This window comes from Pseudorca crassidens, chromosome 17, assembly GCF_039906515.1.
Source record: "Pseudorca crassidens isolate mPseCra1 chromosome 17, mPseCra1.hap1, whole genome shotgun sequence".
NCBI classification, from domain to species: Eukaryota; Metazoa; Chordata; class Mammalia; order Artiodactyla; family Delphinidae; genus Pseudorca; species Pseudorca crassidens.
The window spans coordinates 10,695,853-10,712,581 of NC_090312.1; the positions used below are offsets into that span (position 1 = coordinate 10,695,853).

The 16,729-nt window shown below is 46.3% G+C and overlaps 1 protein-coding gene across 3 annotated transcripts in view; it reads left to right on the forward strand.

Moving 5' to 3' along the window:
* ADCY8 (adenylate cyclase 8) overlaps positions 1 to 16,729 on the forward strand; it is a 218,726-nt gene that overhangs the window by 182,139 nt on the left and 19,858 nt on the right. For all 3 annotated transcript variants that reach the window (XM_067711242.1, XM_067711243.1, XM_067711245.1), the window contains one exon: positions 7,854 to 8,012. In XM_067711242.1, the coding sequence (XP_067567343.1) occupies positions 7,854 to 8,012 (159 nt within the window). The remainder of the gene's footprint in view (positions 1 to 7,853; positions 8,013 to 16,729) is intronic.

Consider the following 16,729-nt stretch of genomic DNA (forward strand, 5'->3'; position numbering starts at 1 on the left):
AAACTCCCAATCAGGTTTGAGGATAATCCAGGCCAAGGTTCCAATCCTGCCCTGCCTCCCAGAAATTTGTGGCCTTGGGCAAGTAACTTGTCTCCCTGAGGCCCTGTTTCCTTCTCTCTAAAATAAGATGGTAATGCCTGACTAGGGCTGTTTTGAAGCATCATTTGAGATGATTGTGTGCAGCATTTTGAGCACTGCCTTACAGAAATAGAGGAAGCGCTTCATCACTGATTTGTCCTGGGTAGATAAAGTGCCTACCGTATCGATGCCACTTCCCCATCTGCCAGGATCTAGGGTGGGCACCATGGATAGCACTGTGCAAAATCCCATCCCTGGCCCCAAGGGCTCCTATCTCCTGGAGGAGAGCGGACCCTAAATAATGCAATGGGGGATGTGCAATGTGTGGACCAGACTTGTTCAAGGACTTCAAGAGTCAAAGAAGCAGGAAATTATTCTGCACGGGAGCATCCTAACAGGCTTCACCCAAGAGGTGTCACCTGCTCTCCACGTCCGGTACGAGTTCTCCATGCAGACTCAGACCATGAGTTCAGTAACATTCCTCACCTGGGGAGATTCTCACTTTCTGGTAGAGCCAGGCCCTGTCTGCTTCACTGCTGCGCTGTGGATCCCAGTCTCTCTCTCTTTGTGTGTGCTTCGAAAAAGTAACCAGGAAAGGAAAGAAACAAAACAGGAAGACTCTCAGCCAGAGCAGAAATAGAAACATACCACTGAGAAATCACCATGGAGACAGGGAGGTAACGCATCCTGAGAAGCCAGGGATGAAATAGCTAAAAACCTGGAAGCTAGAGACACATACATAAGTTATTTGTAATAAAGCGAGATGGTAAGATGTAGTCAAGGGGAAAAGAGAGTAAATAACACTTGGCAATCAAAGAAAAGGGGGTAAGAGTTAATATGTGTCCAGCTCCTACTATGTGCCTGGCACTCCGCCTGTGTTACATCATTGGATCCTCTCAACAGCCCTAATGGTCGTTATTACGGATCCTGTTTTACAGATGAAGAGAGTCAGGCGACTCAGCTAGTAAGTGAGAGAACTAGAATTCAAACCCAGATCTGTCTCCAAAGCCCACCTTTCCACTTTCTAGACTGGGGAAAGACAGAAAGAATTGTCTGCGTATCTTCACAATGCCAAGGGCATTCAATCCTGCAATATGACCTTACCTTGCTTTTCAGTTTTAGCTGAATTTATGGTGAAACAATAAGCCAAATGTCAAAGTCTGGCCATTTGCAGAATTCCTATATTTAGGTCTTTCTGGTTTTCTATGAGAGCTGGGGTCATGTCCTCCACATCTTAATGGCTTCTAGTTACAGGAGAGGACTCCTTAGTCTGACATGCAAATGACAGCCCATCTGAGGGCCGTGAAGACGGAGTCAGACGAGGCAATCCTATAGAAAAACACGCGTACACTCCATCACACAGGTTTTAAACTGACAATGAGAAATTCTCAGAGATAGCTAAGAGAGAGCAAGTTCAGAGTAGGGGTCTTCGTTCCGTAATAAGAAGGATGTTTCTATCTTCTCTGGCACCTTAAGGAATTAGTTTGTCCCCTCTCAGTACTCCCTTCCGCAAAACCTTTCTAACATTCTGATTCCGTTTATTCTACTCTCCATTTGTCCTGGGAAAGCAGGTAAGCTCCTCACATGAAGATGTGTATAAAGTAAGAATGTATAAGTGAATAGTGAGGGCCTGAGTGCTCAAGCGATATCTGATTTCTTTTTTCTTTTTAACTTTCAAAAGGTTTTGAAATTATATAACTACATCCCATAACTGTAGCAGTTACAGATGTAAGCCTGGGAGTGGGGTAGGTAATATTCAAACGCCAAATCCGCCACTCAGGAAATATGTGACCTTCAGTAATTGACTTAATTTTCTGTCTCAGTTTTCTCGCCTATAAAATGGATATGATAATAACAGGTTTTATAAGTTTGTTATATACTATTACATGAGAATATGATTATAATATACCTCTCCCAGTGATCTGCACGTAGAATAAGTGCTCAAAAGTTGTGAGCTATTAATATTTTACTCTGAAAGCAAGAGTCTGAGACAAACAGGGAATTCCCTGGAGGTCCAGTGGTTAGGACTCTGTGCTTTCACCGCTGAGGGCCCGGGTTCAATTCCTGGTCGGAGAACTAAAATCCCACAAGCCGTGCAGCACAGCCAAACAAACAAACAAACAATGACAACAACAACACAACAAAGAAGAGAACACAGCAAACAGAGAAAGTATTATTATCCATTTGGTCCCAAGGCAGGAGCAGAGACTCAAGTCACTTGAGGTCAGAAAGACAATAAGGAGGACCAGACAGAAACAGGAATCCAAATGCTTGAACTCCTAGGTCCATTCACTTTCCACCGTGTTCCGCTGCCTGTCTGCTAGAGGATGCTTTCCGCAGGAGTGCGTCACCTCGAGTGTCATTTCATAACATCCATCAGAGTCCTGTTCATCCGGATCAAGTCCGTCTGCTCCTGGGTTTGCTACCAGCTTCCACCGTTTTCCCTCGTGACTCAGAGGCCCTCTCTTTTTATTAAAGGCTGAATAACCCCCATTGATGCCTGGTACGCAGCAGCCTCCCAGTGGGAGCGTGTGTAATTTTACATCTCCAGAGTGACAGAGGCAGTTATGTAACTGCATACTTGGGAAGGCTCATCCTGCACATATGTGGAGAGATATGCCAAACACCTGCTCCTCTGAGGCAGGTGAACATCCGGAACGTGGGACAGAAGAGAGCAGACAGGTGCCTCCTACCTCGTGCCTGATTCACGTGCAGCCCTGAGATTTGGGCTTTGCCTCAGCATCTCCCTTTAGAGCAGAGGAAGTCACACCTGCGCACGGAGACAGAGATTAATGAGGTCAGGTCTCCAGTCACTTACTTCTAGGTCTGATAAAGACAGGCACTGGAATTGTGCAGCTTAGAAAGAAAGACCCAAGCCTTGGAACGAAATTCTTAAGTTTGCATCCCAGCAGTGCTGCTGGGAGAACAGGTGACCTTGAGATGCTCAACAGCCCAGACCTGCCATTTCTTTACCTGCAAAATGAAAAGTCTAATAGTTATCTATTGAGAGTTGGAGAACAGCTGAATGAGGTCATAGACGTAGATTATAGGGCTTCAGAGCCACAGCTTGGAGCCAAAATGCCCTGAGTTCAAATCCCAGCCTCTATTTGTGAGTCCTTGGGCACCTGACTTCACCTTACCATGCCTCCATTTCCTCAGCTGTGAAATGGGTATAATAAAGTACCTACCTCGTTGAACTGTTGTGTGATTAAATGACCTTCAGTACTTACGGAGTGCTCAGAACAGTGCCTGGTCCAAGGCAAGAACCCGGCCAGTGTTAGTTATCTTTCTGTGATAAGAGCCTGGCACAAAACATATGAACAATGTGTATTAGTTCCCTTGGTACTCTTTTCATGTAGCCGGTTCCTAAATGGTTTGGTAAAAATTAGGAGAGTGCACTTCCAAATCAATTGACATTTCTTGAGCAAATGCTGAAGAATGGTCACTTTTAAAAACTCAGTGCTTTGCTTTGCTTTGTTTTGCTCTTCATGTCTGCTCTGACCACACTGTGTTGAAATGATCTCTTTCTTTTTTGTGCTCTCCTATCACCACTCAGCTGACAAAGAGACTGTTTTGCTTATCTCCATATGCCCAGCCCCTAGCACATAGTAGGTACTCAGTAAACTGAAACGGAATACTTTCCTTCCATGGACGTCTAAAAAATATGTGACACATGCCTTCACGAGACTGGCTTTGTGAAGAGATAGGACTGTACTTGGACTAAAATATCTCTTTATGAACATGCCTTAGATGCAGTGACCTGCAGTCAAAATGTAAAGTACGTTCTTGTCTCGCAACTTGAAAATTCTTGCTTAAGTCAACTTCTGAACTCCAGATTTCCCTACTCATAGCTCTGATTTAAATTTAGTCGGATGAGAGTATTTCAACAGGAAAGAAATTTTAAAAATGATCTCTTGCTTTAACCAACACTGCATTTTTTAAGGGTGGAAATGAAACATTTCATTTGGAAAAAATTGTGGATAAAATCCTGTCCCGCAACTTGACAAATCAAAACTCGATGCTCTTAAGTCTGGAGGGAAAAAAAAATTGAAAGCATAGTTTCGATCAGATTTCATCCACAGACACCTTAAATTCATAGTAATACTCGATAAATCTACATTTTAGACATTTCCGAATTCTTTTGCATACATCATGCCTTTTGGTCCATACGATAGACCGTATGATAATCCATGTCTCGCATTAAACGAGATGAAGGCAATTATCCTCATTTTTTAGAAGGGGAACCAAAATACAAGAAGTTGAATGAATTTCCCACAGTCACACAGCAACATGGTAGAACAGGACTAGCATTCTTTTATACGACCTGCAGCCACCACTTACGTTTTTAAAAATTTATTCTTATGCAAAATTTCAAACATATACGAAAGTCTGTAAAATAGTGTAATGAACTCACAGCTTCGACAGTCACCAGCTCATGTGCAGTCTTTTTCATCTACATCCCTATTTATTTTGCTCACTGCTCCTTCCCAGTTATTTTGCGGCAAATTCCAAATGTCCTATCATTTCATCTGTGAATAATTCAATATGCATCTAAAAGAGAATTTCAGCCTAATCACAATACTATTAACACACTTTAAAAAATAAAACAGTAACTCTTTCATATGTTCAAGACTTTAGGCAATGTTTCAATTTCCTAATTGGTTTATTTTGGTTTATTGGTTATTTTTTTAAATTTTGTTTCAGTTGGGATCCAACTTAAGTCCATATATCGCCATTGATTGATATGTCTCTCATTTCTTTTTACTCTAAAGAACCACCCTCCATTTTTTTTTTTTTTTTTTGGCAATATTTTGTGAGAGCCACTGACCTCTAGAATGTCTCTCAGTCTAGAGTTTGTTGATTGCACCCTTTATAGGGGTATTTAACACATCCCTCTGTCCTTTGTTTTTCCTATATTGGTAGTTATATCTAGAAACTTGGTGAGATTCAAGTTCAATTTTTTTCTGCAAAAAGATTTAATTGGTTAATTTTGTGAACTACTATTAAGAGGCATATAATGTCTGCTTATCTCTCTTTTGTGATATTAGCAGCTCTTGACAATAATAACCTACATTCATTTATATTCTAGGTAGTGATATTCCAATTCTATCAATATTTCATAATTTGCTAGCTGGAATACAGTTTTAAAGAGAACCTTCTCGGGCTCCCCTGGTGGCGCAGTGGTTGGGAGTCCGCCTGCCGATGCAGGGGACACGGGTTCGTGCCCGGGTCCAGGAAGATCCCACATGCCGCAGAGCGGCTGGGCCCGTGAACCATGGCCGCAGAGCCTGCACGTCCGGAGCCTGTGCTCCGCAAAGGGAGAGGCCACAACAGTGAGAGGCCCGCGTACCGCAAAAAATGAGAACCTTCTGCTCGCCAACTAGTTGTTACCTTCAAGTACAGCTCATAAAGCAAAGGCGGGGTAAACGCTTAATTCACCTATAAATTTTTTCCAAGTTTCCCAATAAGCTAGTTCCTGAGCATCATCAAGATGCGATTGATGAGGTTCTATGTTTTAAGTGTCACTATGAACTTTTGCATTTGTCTTTCATTTCGATCCATTGCAATTATTATTCTTATTAAAGTTCAACTTGCCATATATTTGACAGTGGGGTGGTCTACTCCTTTCAACATAACCCCAGTTTCTCTTGACTACTTGCTTTCTGGTACCAAAAAATGTTCCAAGCTTGTACATTTTCCTCCCTAAATTTCAGCCTTTTCTGCAAAGAGTACAAGGTCCCTTTTGTAGGAATTGATATTTTGAAACCACAATCTGGACACTGGGATGATTCATTGCTACTAGGTTTTCATTGTTCCTAGACCTTGATTTCAGTAGGCAGAGCCAGGAGATACATATAGATCATAAGTTCATAGTGATACCTTCCAGTTTTCATAGGACTCTAGGCTTTGGACTTAACCTCATCAATCTTATATCCGCATCTCCTTTTTCCCTTCCCCAAAATTCGAGTTCTCAGTGACACCAACACAGTTATTCACTTGCTTTATCCTATAATTCAGATACCATAATCTAACAATAATACTACAAACACCACCACCTACAAGGTGATTGTTATAAACGCTTTTAAGATTCTTGTTGCACTCTTTCTAGCCTCAGAGTATTTCTCCCTACGAATGTACCATCAAATTATTGTGTTAAAAGGCATTTGGAATAGTTCCTCTCTGTGTGGTTGTGCCTGTAGCTTCATTTGTTTGTTTGTTTGTTTTCACAGAGCTTTTAAAAAATCCATTTAGTTTTATAATTAAGTAAAATATTTCCATGATTCAAAGGCACGTTTATAAAACAAGATACCATTTTAAAAGTTTAAATTCTATCCCAATTTCCCCTCCCTAGGCTTCCCTTCCTCATCTCATCGGTAATGATTTCTTACGGGTTTTTTACACCTCAATGTTTTAATAAATAAATTAAGGAATATATATATATGGAGAGAGAGATGTAGATGTGTCCTTTCCTTAGATCAATAATGGCAAACTCTGCATGCATTTCTCCGTTTCAGAGGCCAGCCCATCAAAGTACGTACAGAGAAATGTTCTTTGTTTCTTTTTATAGCTGTATATAATAGTTTATTCAACCAACAAAATGAACACTTGGATTGTTTCCAGCTTTTGCTATTACAAATTCTGCTGAATGAATAACCTTGCACCTCTGTTTTCTCATACTTTTGCCATCCACTGAGATTTGCACGTAAGAGAAAGAAGAGCTAGCTGAATTTCCTTAAGCGCTTGAATTCAGGGCATCTAACCATGTGTTTAATGGTGCAGAATACTGTTCATTTTAATAGTTATAGTCTTTGAAATAATGACATTTCCCAAAGCTGTGGTAAGTATAGTTTGTGAAATTCTTTAGAAAGGAAGCTCTCCACTTTCCAATGAAAAGGGATGCTAGGACAAGAGGGAACTAATGGTTATTAAATACCTACTATGAGTCCCATGCTCTACCTATAACTTTCTAAATAATTCCTATTCCAAGCTTGCCTGGTCATGAGTGTTCATCCCAATTTTAGAGATGAGGAAACAGAGATGTAGATACTAGGCCAGGTTACAGTGCTTGAATGTGGGACCAGGACTCTAGGCCATGTTGGTCTCACAACTAAATCCACTATCCTTCCATTATTAGCTCATACATTTCTTCCTTGTTGCCTCAACTGAGCTCAGACTCTAGAATTGGACTCTGGGGTTAAACTCAAATCCTGGCTTCTCCACTAATAAGTGTGTGACTTTGGTCAAGTGACTTCACCAGTTTGCTTCAGTTTTCTCATCTGTAAAATAAGGATCTATAATAATACCTTCCTATGAGGTTTGCTGTATGGATGAAAGGAGTTAATACGTGTATATTCCATAGAATAGTGCCTGGTACCATCCAAAAAGCACCATCTAAGTGTTAGCTGTCTTCATTATTGTAACTTATTTGTTGAGTCAACAAATAGTGACGGAACGCCTTCCCTGTGCCAGGCACACTGCTACACGGCAAGGACGTGATGCTCAGCTGGTGAGAGGACCCCTGACCTCATAGCACTTACAGTGCAGTGGAGGCCACAAACAATTACAGAATCATAGGTGCCGTAATCCTAGGAAGGGGAGGTACACGGCCCTGTGAAATCTATCACATTCTGATCTCTTCATGTCAGGCAAGAGGCCTCCCGGAATGTTCAGCTCAGGCTCTATTTCGTCTGTCAGGAGTTCTGGAGAAGCCTTGTCCGCCTCCCACGTGTGTGTGCCTGAAAGCTTTCCTTCCCCTTCTGTCCCCTGAACCGCAGCTGGAGTACACAGCACGCCTGGACTTCCTCTGGCGAGTTCAGGCCAAAGAGGAGATCAACGAGATGAAGGAGCTGAGGGAACACAATGAGAACATGCTCCGGAACATCCTGCCCAGTCACGTGGCCCGCCACTTCCTGGAGAAGGACCGCGACAATGAGGTGAGCCCAGGCTGGCCTGGACCCGGAGGAAGGGTTGCCGCGGGAGGGCTGCAACTGGACACACTGGTCACTTATCCCAAGCTCGGGGAGGATTTCCCTGTCCTCCTGTGAGACCGTGAGCATGGAGGCCAGGCCAAGCACGTGGCGCCAGGCCACCCAAACTGTCCAGCACGGTGAGATGCACACACGGCCTCCCCAGCATCCGGTACCTCACGTGTAGGATGGATGTAGTAAGATCTCCAGGGCAAGACTGAACTGGCATTTTAAAGTTTTATGCGTGTGTGTGTGTGTGTGTGTGTGTGTGTGTGTGTAAAACAATTCCAGTTCGGGGTTATATAACCAAAAGGATTGAAAGTAGGGTCGCAAGGAGATATTTGCACATTCATAGTCATAGCAACACTATTTAAAACAGCCAAAAGTTGAAAGTGCCCAAGGGACAAATGGATAAGCAAAATGTGGTCTATACATAGAGTGGAATGTTATTCAGTCTTTAAAAAGAAGTAGAGACTTCCCTGGTGGCGCAGTGGTTAAGAATCCGCCTGCCAATGCAGGGGGACATGGGTTCGAGCCCTGGTCCGGGAAGATCCCACATGCCGTGGAGCAACTAAGCCTGTGCGCCACAACTACTGAGTCTGCGCTCTAGACCCCGTGAGCCACAACTACTGAGCCCACGAGCCACAACTACTGAAGCCCGTGCGCCTAGAGCCCATGCTTCGCGACAAGAGAAGCCACTGCGATGAGAAGCCCGCGCGCCGCAACGAAGAGTAGCCCCCGCTCGCCACAACTAGAGGAAGCCCGCATGCAGCAAAAAAGACCCAACGCAGCCAAAAAAATAAATAATTAATTAATTTTAAAAAAAGAAAGAAGTAAATTCTGACACATGCTACAACATGGATGAAGATTGAGGACACTAAAATAAGTGAGATATGGCTTAGCCTTTGACCACAAAAGGGCAGCTTTCTCTGAGCAAAGCAAACTAAACCTTCCAGGAATCTGAGTCACAACAAACATTCAAAAAATATTTATGAGGCACAGACTGTGGTATAGGCACCATGCCAGCCCCCTAAAAGGCTCTGGGACTCTTGTGGTGAATTAAATACACAAGGACTTGCCGTCATGTAGCTTATATTCAAGCGGGGGCAGACAGATAACAAGCTAGTTCAGAAACACGTCGTGAGGGCACCTCACATTATGACGGGTGCTCTGATGGGTGAACAAAGACCACCTGCTGGTAGCAACTGGCCAGGGCAGGTGTGGTCGGGGGAGCCGCTCAGAGAAGGCCACGTCTGATCTGTGGCTGAATGATAGGAAGGACCAAGTCATACCAAGAGAGTGGGGAAGAGGCAGGACCGTCCAGGAAAGAGAGGACAGCACAAGCAGAGGCACAGGGCGAGGATGGGCTTGGGGTGAACAGGAAGGCCAGGGTAAGAAACTGTACCGGTTTCCCAAGGCTGTTACAGCAAATACCACAAACTGCAAGGCGAAAAGCAGCAGAAGTTCATTCTCTCACAGTTCTGGAGGACAGAAGTCTGAAATCAAGGTGCCAACAGCAAGCTCCCTCTGAAGTCTCTAGGGAAGAATCCTTGCTCCTCTTCCAGCTTCTGGTGGCCCCCAGGTGCTCCTTGGCTTGTGGCCCCATCACTCTAATCTCTGCGTTGGTCACATGGCCTTCTCCCTCCTTATAAGGACATGTGTCCTCTCGTCTTATGAGGGCACTAATCATTAGATTTAGGGCTCTCTCTATGATAACATTTGCAAAGACCCTGTTTCCAAATAAGGGCACATTCTGAGGTTCTGGGTGGACATGAATTTGAGGGGTACACTATTCGACCCATTCCAAGGATGAAGGGTAGTGAGTGATATGAGGAAAGCCTGGGCCAGGGCCTGGCAGTCAGGTCTTATGGACTATAGCAGGGTTGGGGGCACCCTTTTAAGTGCTACGGGAACCTTTGGAAAATTCAAGTGTTCCCTAATCTGACTGGTTGCTGATAGAGTATGGATAAAAGGGTCACAAGACCAGAAGCCAGTTAGCAGACCCTAAAAGAGCCCAGGAAAGGGCCTGCTGAGGAGGCCTAGGATTTGGCAGTAAAATGGAGAGAAGTGGATGAATTCCAGGTACCTTTGCAAGTTGGAGTCAATAGGGCTCCATAACGGAGTGGATGTGGGAGATGAGAAATGAAAAAAAAAAATCAAACCATGGGCTTCCCTGGTGGCGCAGTGGTTGAGAGTCTACCTGCTGATGCAGGGTACACGGGTTCGTGCCCCGGTCCGGGAGGATCCCACGTGCTGCGGAGCGGCTGGGCCCATGAGCCATGGCCGCTGGGCCTGCGCGTCCGGAGCCTGTGCTCCGCAACGGGAGAGGCCACAACAGTGAGGGGCCCGCGTACCGCCAAAAAAAAAAAAAAAAATCAAACCATTTGGCTCACACTTTAACCACCTAGAAAAAGGTAACTCAAGAGGGAAGTGAAAGATGCCTTTAAATGCCTGAACAGTTATCCCAGGAGAGGGACTGGCCTTACGCAATGAGACTCCAGAGGGTGAACGGACAGTCCACAGGGGATATCTCTGTGCTCTGCGTCATGAGGAACCTTGCGATGATGGAGACCCACAAGGGCGGGGCCCACATCAGCCTTGGTCACCACTGGTCCTCGCGGCACAGTTTACCTCCCCTGTGGTCCTGCACGTTAAAGATTTGTGGAAGAACTGGAATGGTGAGTTCCCTTGCTGAAACTTTCAAGTGGTGAGAGGAGAGCCCTTGCCCAGGATGCTACAAAGGCCAAATCGGTTGTCTGGGAGACTGCACTAGGACAACCATTCCAATATGGATTTTCAAACTAAGCTAAACAGGGGATGCAAAACCCACAGGACAAAGGTCACAAACTGGCTGCCTCTGAGACGATCTGATCAGCAAGCCAGCAGCTGGTTGGTTGGTTGGCTTGCATGTTTGTTTTAATTGGTAGATCTGTTGCCTTTAGGCGTGGAATGGGCTCTCCAATGTATCCACCCTTATCCTGACACTTATGTTACCTGCTGGTCCCCTGAAGACATTTGGGTTTGTGACCTTTGCCTTAGGGTAGAACTGGCGGAGACCTGCAGCATTCATCTCCCATCCAAGCATCTGCAGGAAGACCAGTGGGAGAGGAGCCAAGGGCATGAGTCATGTGCTGCTTGAACAATCAGCTCTTGATGAACTCGGGCCCTTGAGAGTCTCTTGGATGTAGATGAAGGCACCAAACACCCTCAGCAGATGGAGTTCTCTGGAGCTGGGTTCAGGCCTGGTTTCCTTAAGGCCCCCTAAGGTCAGGGGATTTGTTACAAGAGCTTCTTAACAAAGCCAGGAAAGCAGAGAGAGTGTCGTTGTACATCAACCGTGACCAGCAGACGGGGCAGATGAAACACTGGAGCCCTCAGAGGGAAGCCCCGAGAAGGCACGAGAGGAAAGCTCCTTTCAATCAAGACACCAAAACAAAGAGATATTTGGAACCAGTGGGGAAGAGCAAGAATGCACTGGCTTCATCCTGAAAGGAAGGAAACCAACCAGAGACGCCAAGACCCCAAGTCATCAGCTGTTATTCGGGCCAAACCCCCTGGAGCAAAATAAGTGTCAGGTTCAGCCTTAATCCCATGTATAAGACATTTTCAGTAGAAAGTCTTGTCAGGCTTATTTGTGGCTTTGTAAATATTTAAACAGTTCATACTTGGCTAGGCTTAAACAGAGAAAAATTTCACATTGCCTGGAGAATGTACACATTATGATGTAATACCATTTTCTGAACACCTACTGTGTGCCAGGTACTAAGACAGGCAATGGATGAAAATGATCTTTCATTCTATTCACAACCATAAGAGGAGCGTTCTGTCATCCCCACGTTAGCGATGAAGAAACTGGGGTTCAGAGAGGTCCGTGATGTACCACTATTTAAGCTATGGCTCTGATCCAGTCCCTCAGATTTCTTCCATCTGTGCCACGTTACCCCGTTACTGTGCTGCTACCCATGCTGCCCCTGGGAGTCTGTCCCGATGAGGGAGTGTGTGCGTGTGTGTATGATGGTTATGGGAGGTGTCTGTGTGGCAGGACTTGTACTGTGTAGGTGTTCAGAAGCATTGAGATGTGTGTAAATAGGCATGTATGAGTGGAAAACGTCAGTGTTTGTATGTGTCTGTGTCTGTGTGTGTGTGTAAGAGACACAGGCAGAGTAGTGTAAGATGTGAAGGGGTGACAGGCAGAGGCAGGACAGCTGTAGCCTGCAAGAACTCCCAATTTTGTGCTCTGTTTCCATAAGAGGCATTTTTATCTTCTCCTCTTGCTACAAACCTGAACTGTGATACAAACCTCTGAATATCTGATTAGGGGACATTTGTGAGTTTGGGTTCCAGCTTTCATGGGGCAACAGCAGTGCCCGTGGATGCAGGCAATAAGGACATAAGAATGATTATCCCTATTTCATCGATGAAGAAGCTGAGGCTCAGAGAAGTAAAGGAACTTGCCCAAGGTCACAAAGCTAGTGCGTAGTGAGCTGGGATTCAAGTCCAGGTATGTGTAACTTCAAAGCCGAATTTTGGGTTTTTTTCCCTCCACCTTGCTGTTAGGGCGTGAGTGGCAGAGAAGGGGGAGCAGTGACAAGAGGTGGCTCAAAGCATCCAAGCACAGGGCAGTGGACAGAGCCTCGCCCTCCGGAGCATCCTGTCTGAGTCTGTTCCAGGGCCAACCTCTGTGTCACCCACACAGAGGTTCTGGCAGCTTCTGCGGTACCACTGGACTTTTGGCTTAGAATAGCACTCACCACCCCAGGCAGGGACTTTCTTGCTGATAAGGCCAGCTGGGCTGGGTCATCCGTGTCAGGCAGGCTCTCGCTGAGTCCCAGGAAACCTGCTCACTCATCCTGGCTTATTAGACCTGCTGAAAGGACACTGACAAGGGCAGCTGTCTCAGGTGCTGGACAGTCCGCACAGCACAAATTCCATCTCTGCCACTAACCAGCTGTGTGACTTGGGGCAGCTTACCCAACCTCTCTGAGTCCATTTTGTCATCCAGCTGATGAGGAAATGATACCAACGTTGCTGAGTTGGTGTGAGAATTCAGCTGGGTAGGAGCACGGGAAGTGTCCAAGGCAGCCGGCTGTGAGGGGGGCTCAGTAGAGAAAAGTCATTCGGTGCACTTGAAAGTCTGGTGCCTTGCATTCCGTCCTGGCTCTTCCTCTCACTATTTTGTGACCGTGAACAAGTGGTGAACGTCTCCGGACCTCATTTTCCTCATCTCCAAAGTAACAGTACTTCCCAACTGTATGTTACAACCTTTACATGTGTTATTGTGCGTAAAGGGCTCAAGTGGGGTTTGGCACGTTTTACGAGCATCCCGGTTGTTGCTATTATTATTTCTGACAATTATGAGCCGTCATTACTTTTTCCCACTCCCAGCCCCACCTCTCACACACTCATTCAGTCATTCGTCCAGCAAGGATTTCTTGAGGGCCAACCATGTGCCAGGAGTTAATTCTAGATCCTGGGGTTCAAATGGTGAACAAAGAAGGCAAAGTCATTTCTGTTATGAGGCACATGTTTTCCTGCGAAAACAGACATATATATATGTAACATAGAGCCTGGTAGTGCTAAGTTCTGCGAGGGTAGAAGAAGCTAAATAAGGGAACAGCATGTGTGAAGAGGGGGCATGTACACTGGGGAGTCATGGAAGGTCTCTCTGAGGACATGACGTTTGAGTGGAGACCTGAGGATGCAATGAGGACAACAGTCTCAGAGATGGTTCCTCCCCTGCAGAGAGGTGGCTTAACTCAGTATAAGACACACAGGGCTTGGAATCAGCCAGGCTTGGGCCGGTGAAGGACTGGACTCTGCTTCCCTGTGCAAAGAGGAGACCAAAGTCTTCACCTTGGCTTCCGAGTGGGGGGTGGAGGGGGAAGCGTTCATACACTCAGAATCCTCTGCGAAGCCCAAACCTGTACATCCAGCCAGAGGCGGATGACGATAAAACAATAATAGCCTTCTATACTCATCAATCCCTCCCCAGTTTACAGTGTTTTTATTTTCTTTGAACCAAAAATAGAAAGAAACAGATGGCACACTCAGAGTGGTTGATTGGAGCAAGTCCATTGATGGGCACATCTTTAAAGGTGTGGGCAGGTGGCTGGAGCTCTCCCATGTGCCCCTCCAAGTCCCCCCACCCCCTTCTCCCTGCTGGCTTGGAGGGGGCAAGGCCGACCTGCATGGACCACGTCAATGACCTTGCAAGCCCTCTGGCACCCAGCTGGGGGTCATCAACGGAGGACACTGGGTAGAAGATCCGAGGGAGGGGGAAGGAGAATGAGGTCGTCTAATGTGCCTGGTGCCCTTATAAGAAGAGGAAATTAGGACACAGACACACATCGAAGAGACACCATATGAAGGTACAGGGAGAAGAAGGCCACGTGCAAGCCATGGGGAGCACCCTCCGGAGGAACCAACCCTGCCAACACCTTGATCTTAGACTTCCAAGACCCCAGAGCTGTGAGAAAATAAACTTGTGACATTTAAGCCACCCAGTCTGTGGCACTTCGTTACGGCAGCTTGAGCAAACTAATACAATAGGAAACTGAGTAAACAGAGGGTTTTCTTTCCCACCATATCACAGCCATTTGGAGGATGCGGTTCTGTAGGTTTGCTTATGCAGGTTCTTGGACCCATACAGCAGACAGTCAGACTCCTCCTGCAGTATCACTCCATTGTTCAAGGCCAAGGTGAATGGCCCAGCCTCAGAAACATGTACCATTGCTCTACTCCTTGGCTACAATCCGCAGTGCCCCGCAACCCAACCCAATCCAGCTGGTCACCAGCCACCTCTGCTCTTTTATGGGTTTTTTGTTTGTTTTTTTGTTTTTTTGCGGTACGCGGGCCTCTCACTGCTGTGGCCTCTCCCGCTGCGGAGCACAGGCTCCGGACACGCAGGCTCAGCGGCCACGGCTCACGGACCCAGCCGCTCCGCGGCATGTGGGATCCTCCCGGACCGGGGCACGAACCCGCGTCCCCTGCATCGGCAGGCGGACTCCCAACCACTGCGCCACCAGGGAAGCCCCCACCTCTGCTCTTTTGAACAAAGACGAATGAAAGCATCTGTTCAGATCCATCTACACTGAAGCTCAAGTCAACTGATCGTGAATCAGGGACACCATCTTTCACCCAGGTATGCAGAGTGAGGAAGACCCTGGACGTCTTTAGCTCCCTCTCTTCCGCTACCAACAGCGTGATCCCAATGCCTTAACTCCTCCCTGTTCATCTTGCTAATCTGTAGAGTGGGTATAATCATCGTACCTACTTCACAGGGTAATTGCAAGGGCTAAAGCCTTGAATTCATATGAAAGTGCTTCGTAAGCTTTAATGTTTCCTACACAGGCGAAGGAGTCATTAACTCAACAAAACGTTGAATGTTTGCCTCGTACCAGACCCTGTATAGGGCACGCATTACATTGCAGGCATCCAGGACATACTAATTGGATGATTTGAAAGAACTAAGATGTAAATGGCATGGAGTCTTTGCCCTCGAAGACTCCACACATAAAGGAAGAGATGGACATTTTAAAGGCAATAATGCAGGTGGTGAGGGCTCTGTGTAGAGTTACCCAGGTGCTGCCACAGCCCGAGTCAGCCTCCTGCCCCCATCGGTGAGTCTGGGAAGGTCTGTAGGAAGACAGGGTACCTAGGTGGCTAGTAAAGGCAGAAAACAAGAGTTAGCCTGGTTGGGGATGCTATTGCAAGGAAGGAAGGACATATCCCATCCAGGGACAGATGGTAAAAAATGAAAGCATTGAAGCGTGTGCGTCTTCGTTTCGCTTCTTCCAGAAGCATACCTTCAGACAAAGATTCGAGTGCAAGTAATTTGCTTGGAAGTGGTCCCAGGAAGCCCACCCAGGTAGACAGGAGAGTAAGAAGGAAGGTCGGGAAAGGAAAGTAACCCGTTAATGAGGCAGTATCAGACTAGTTACCTCTGTGGGCGACTGGAGCTGAATCCCAGTGGAGAATTCGGACAGTGGTGTACAAAGCATCCCTCAGAGTTATCTGGCCCAAGGCGTGAAGTTGCTGAGGACTCTACACCTGTTCCCATCAGTCATTTGTTAAGAGCAGCTCCTGAGGGGGGCATTGATTTCCCGGAGCTTTCAGCCTGCAGCTCACGTGGGCAGAGTGCCCTCCAGTGGCCACAGAAAAACTCCATGCAAAGAAACGCAAGGGCTGGCTGACTGCCGGACCTTGGAAGAGAGAAAGCAGACCGGGCACGTACAGCATCCGCTACAGTGGGCACAAAAAGCACAAATGCTTCGGTGTTGCTGGGACACAAGGTCCCACACAGGGAATTGCAGGCAATGAAGCTGAAGAGACAGGAGGAGGGGAGTGCAGGAATATGTGAATATGTGTCGTGCTCATGTGTCCCGGGGGCTTTGTCCCGAGGGCAGTTGGAGGGCTTTAAGAACAGGAGAGCCATGGTCAATATTGTGTCATTGAAATATCACTCTGGCTGCCATATGGAACATGCCTTTGGATGAGATAAGACCAGTCCTGAACCCAGGACTAGGCTCTCACATTAATAGTCAAGGAGGAAAACAGGAAGGGCCTGATAGAAAGAAATGATGGGAGGGTTAGAAAAAAATATTTAGGCGACACAAAGAAACCCAGGCAGCCTTGGTAATTTGTTGAATCTGAATATGATGAGGAAGAAAGAGTCAAGGTTGACT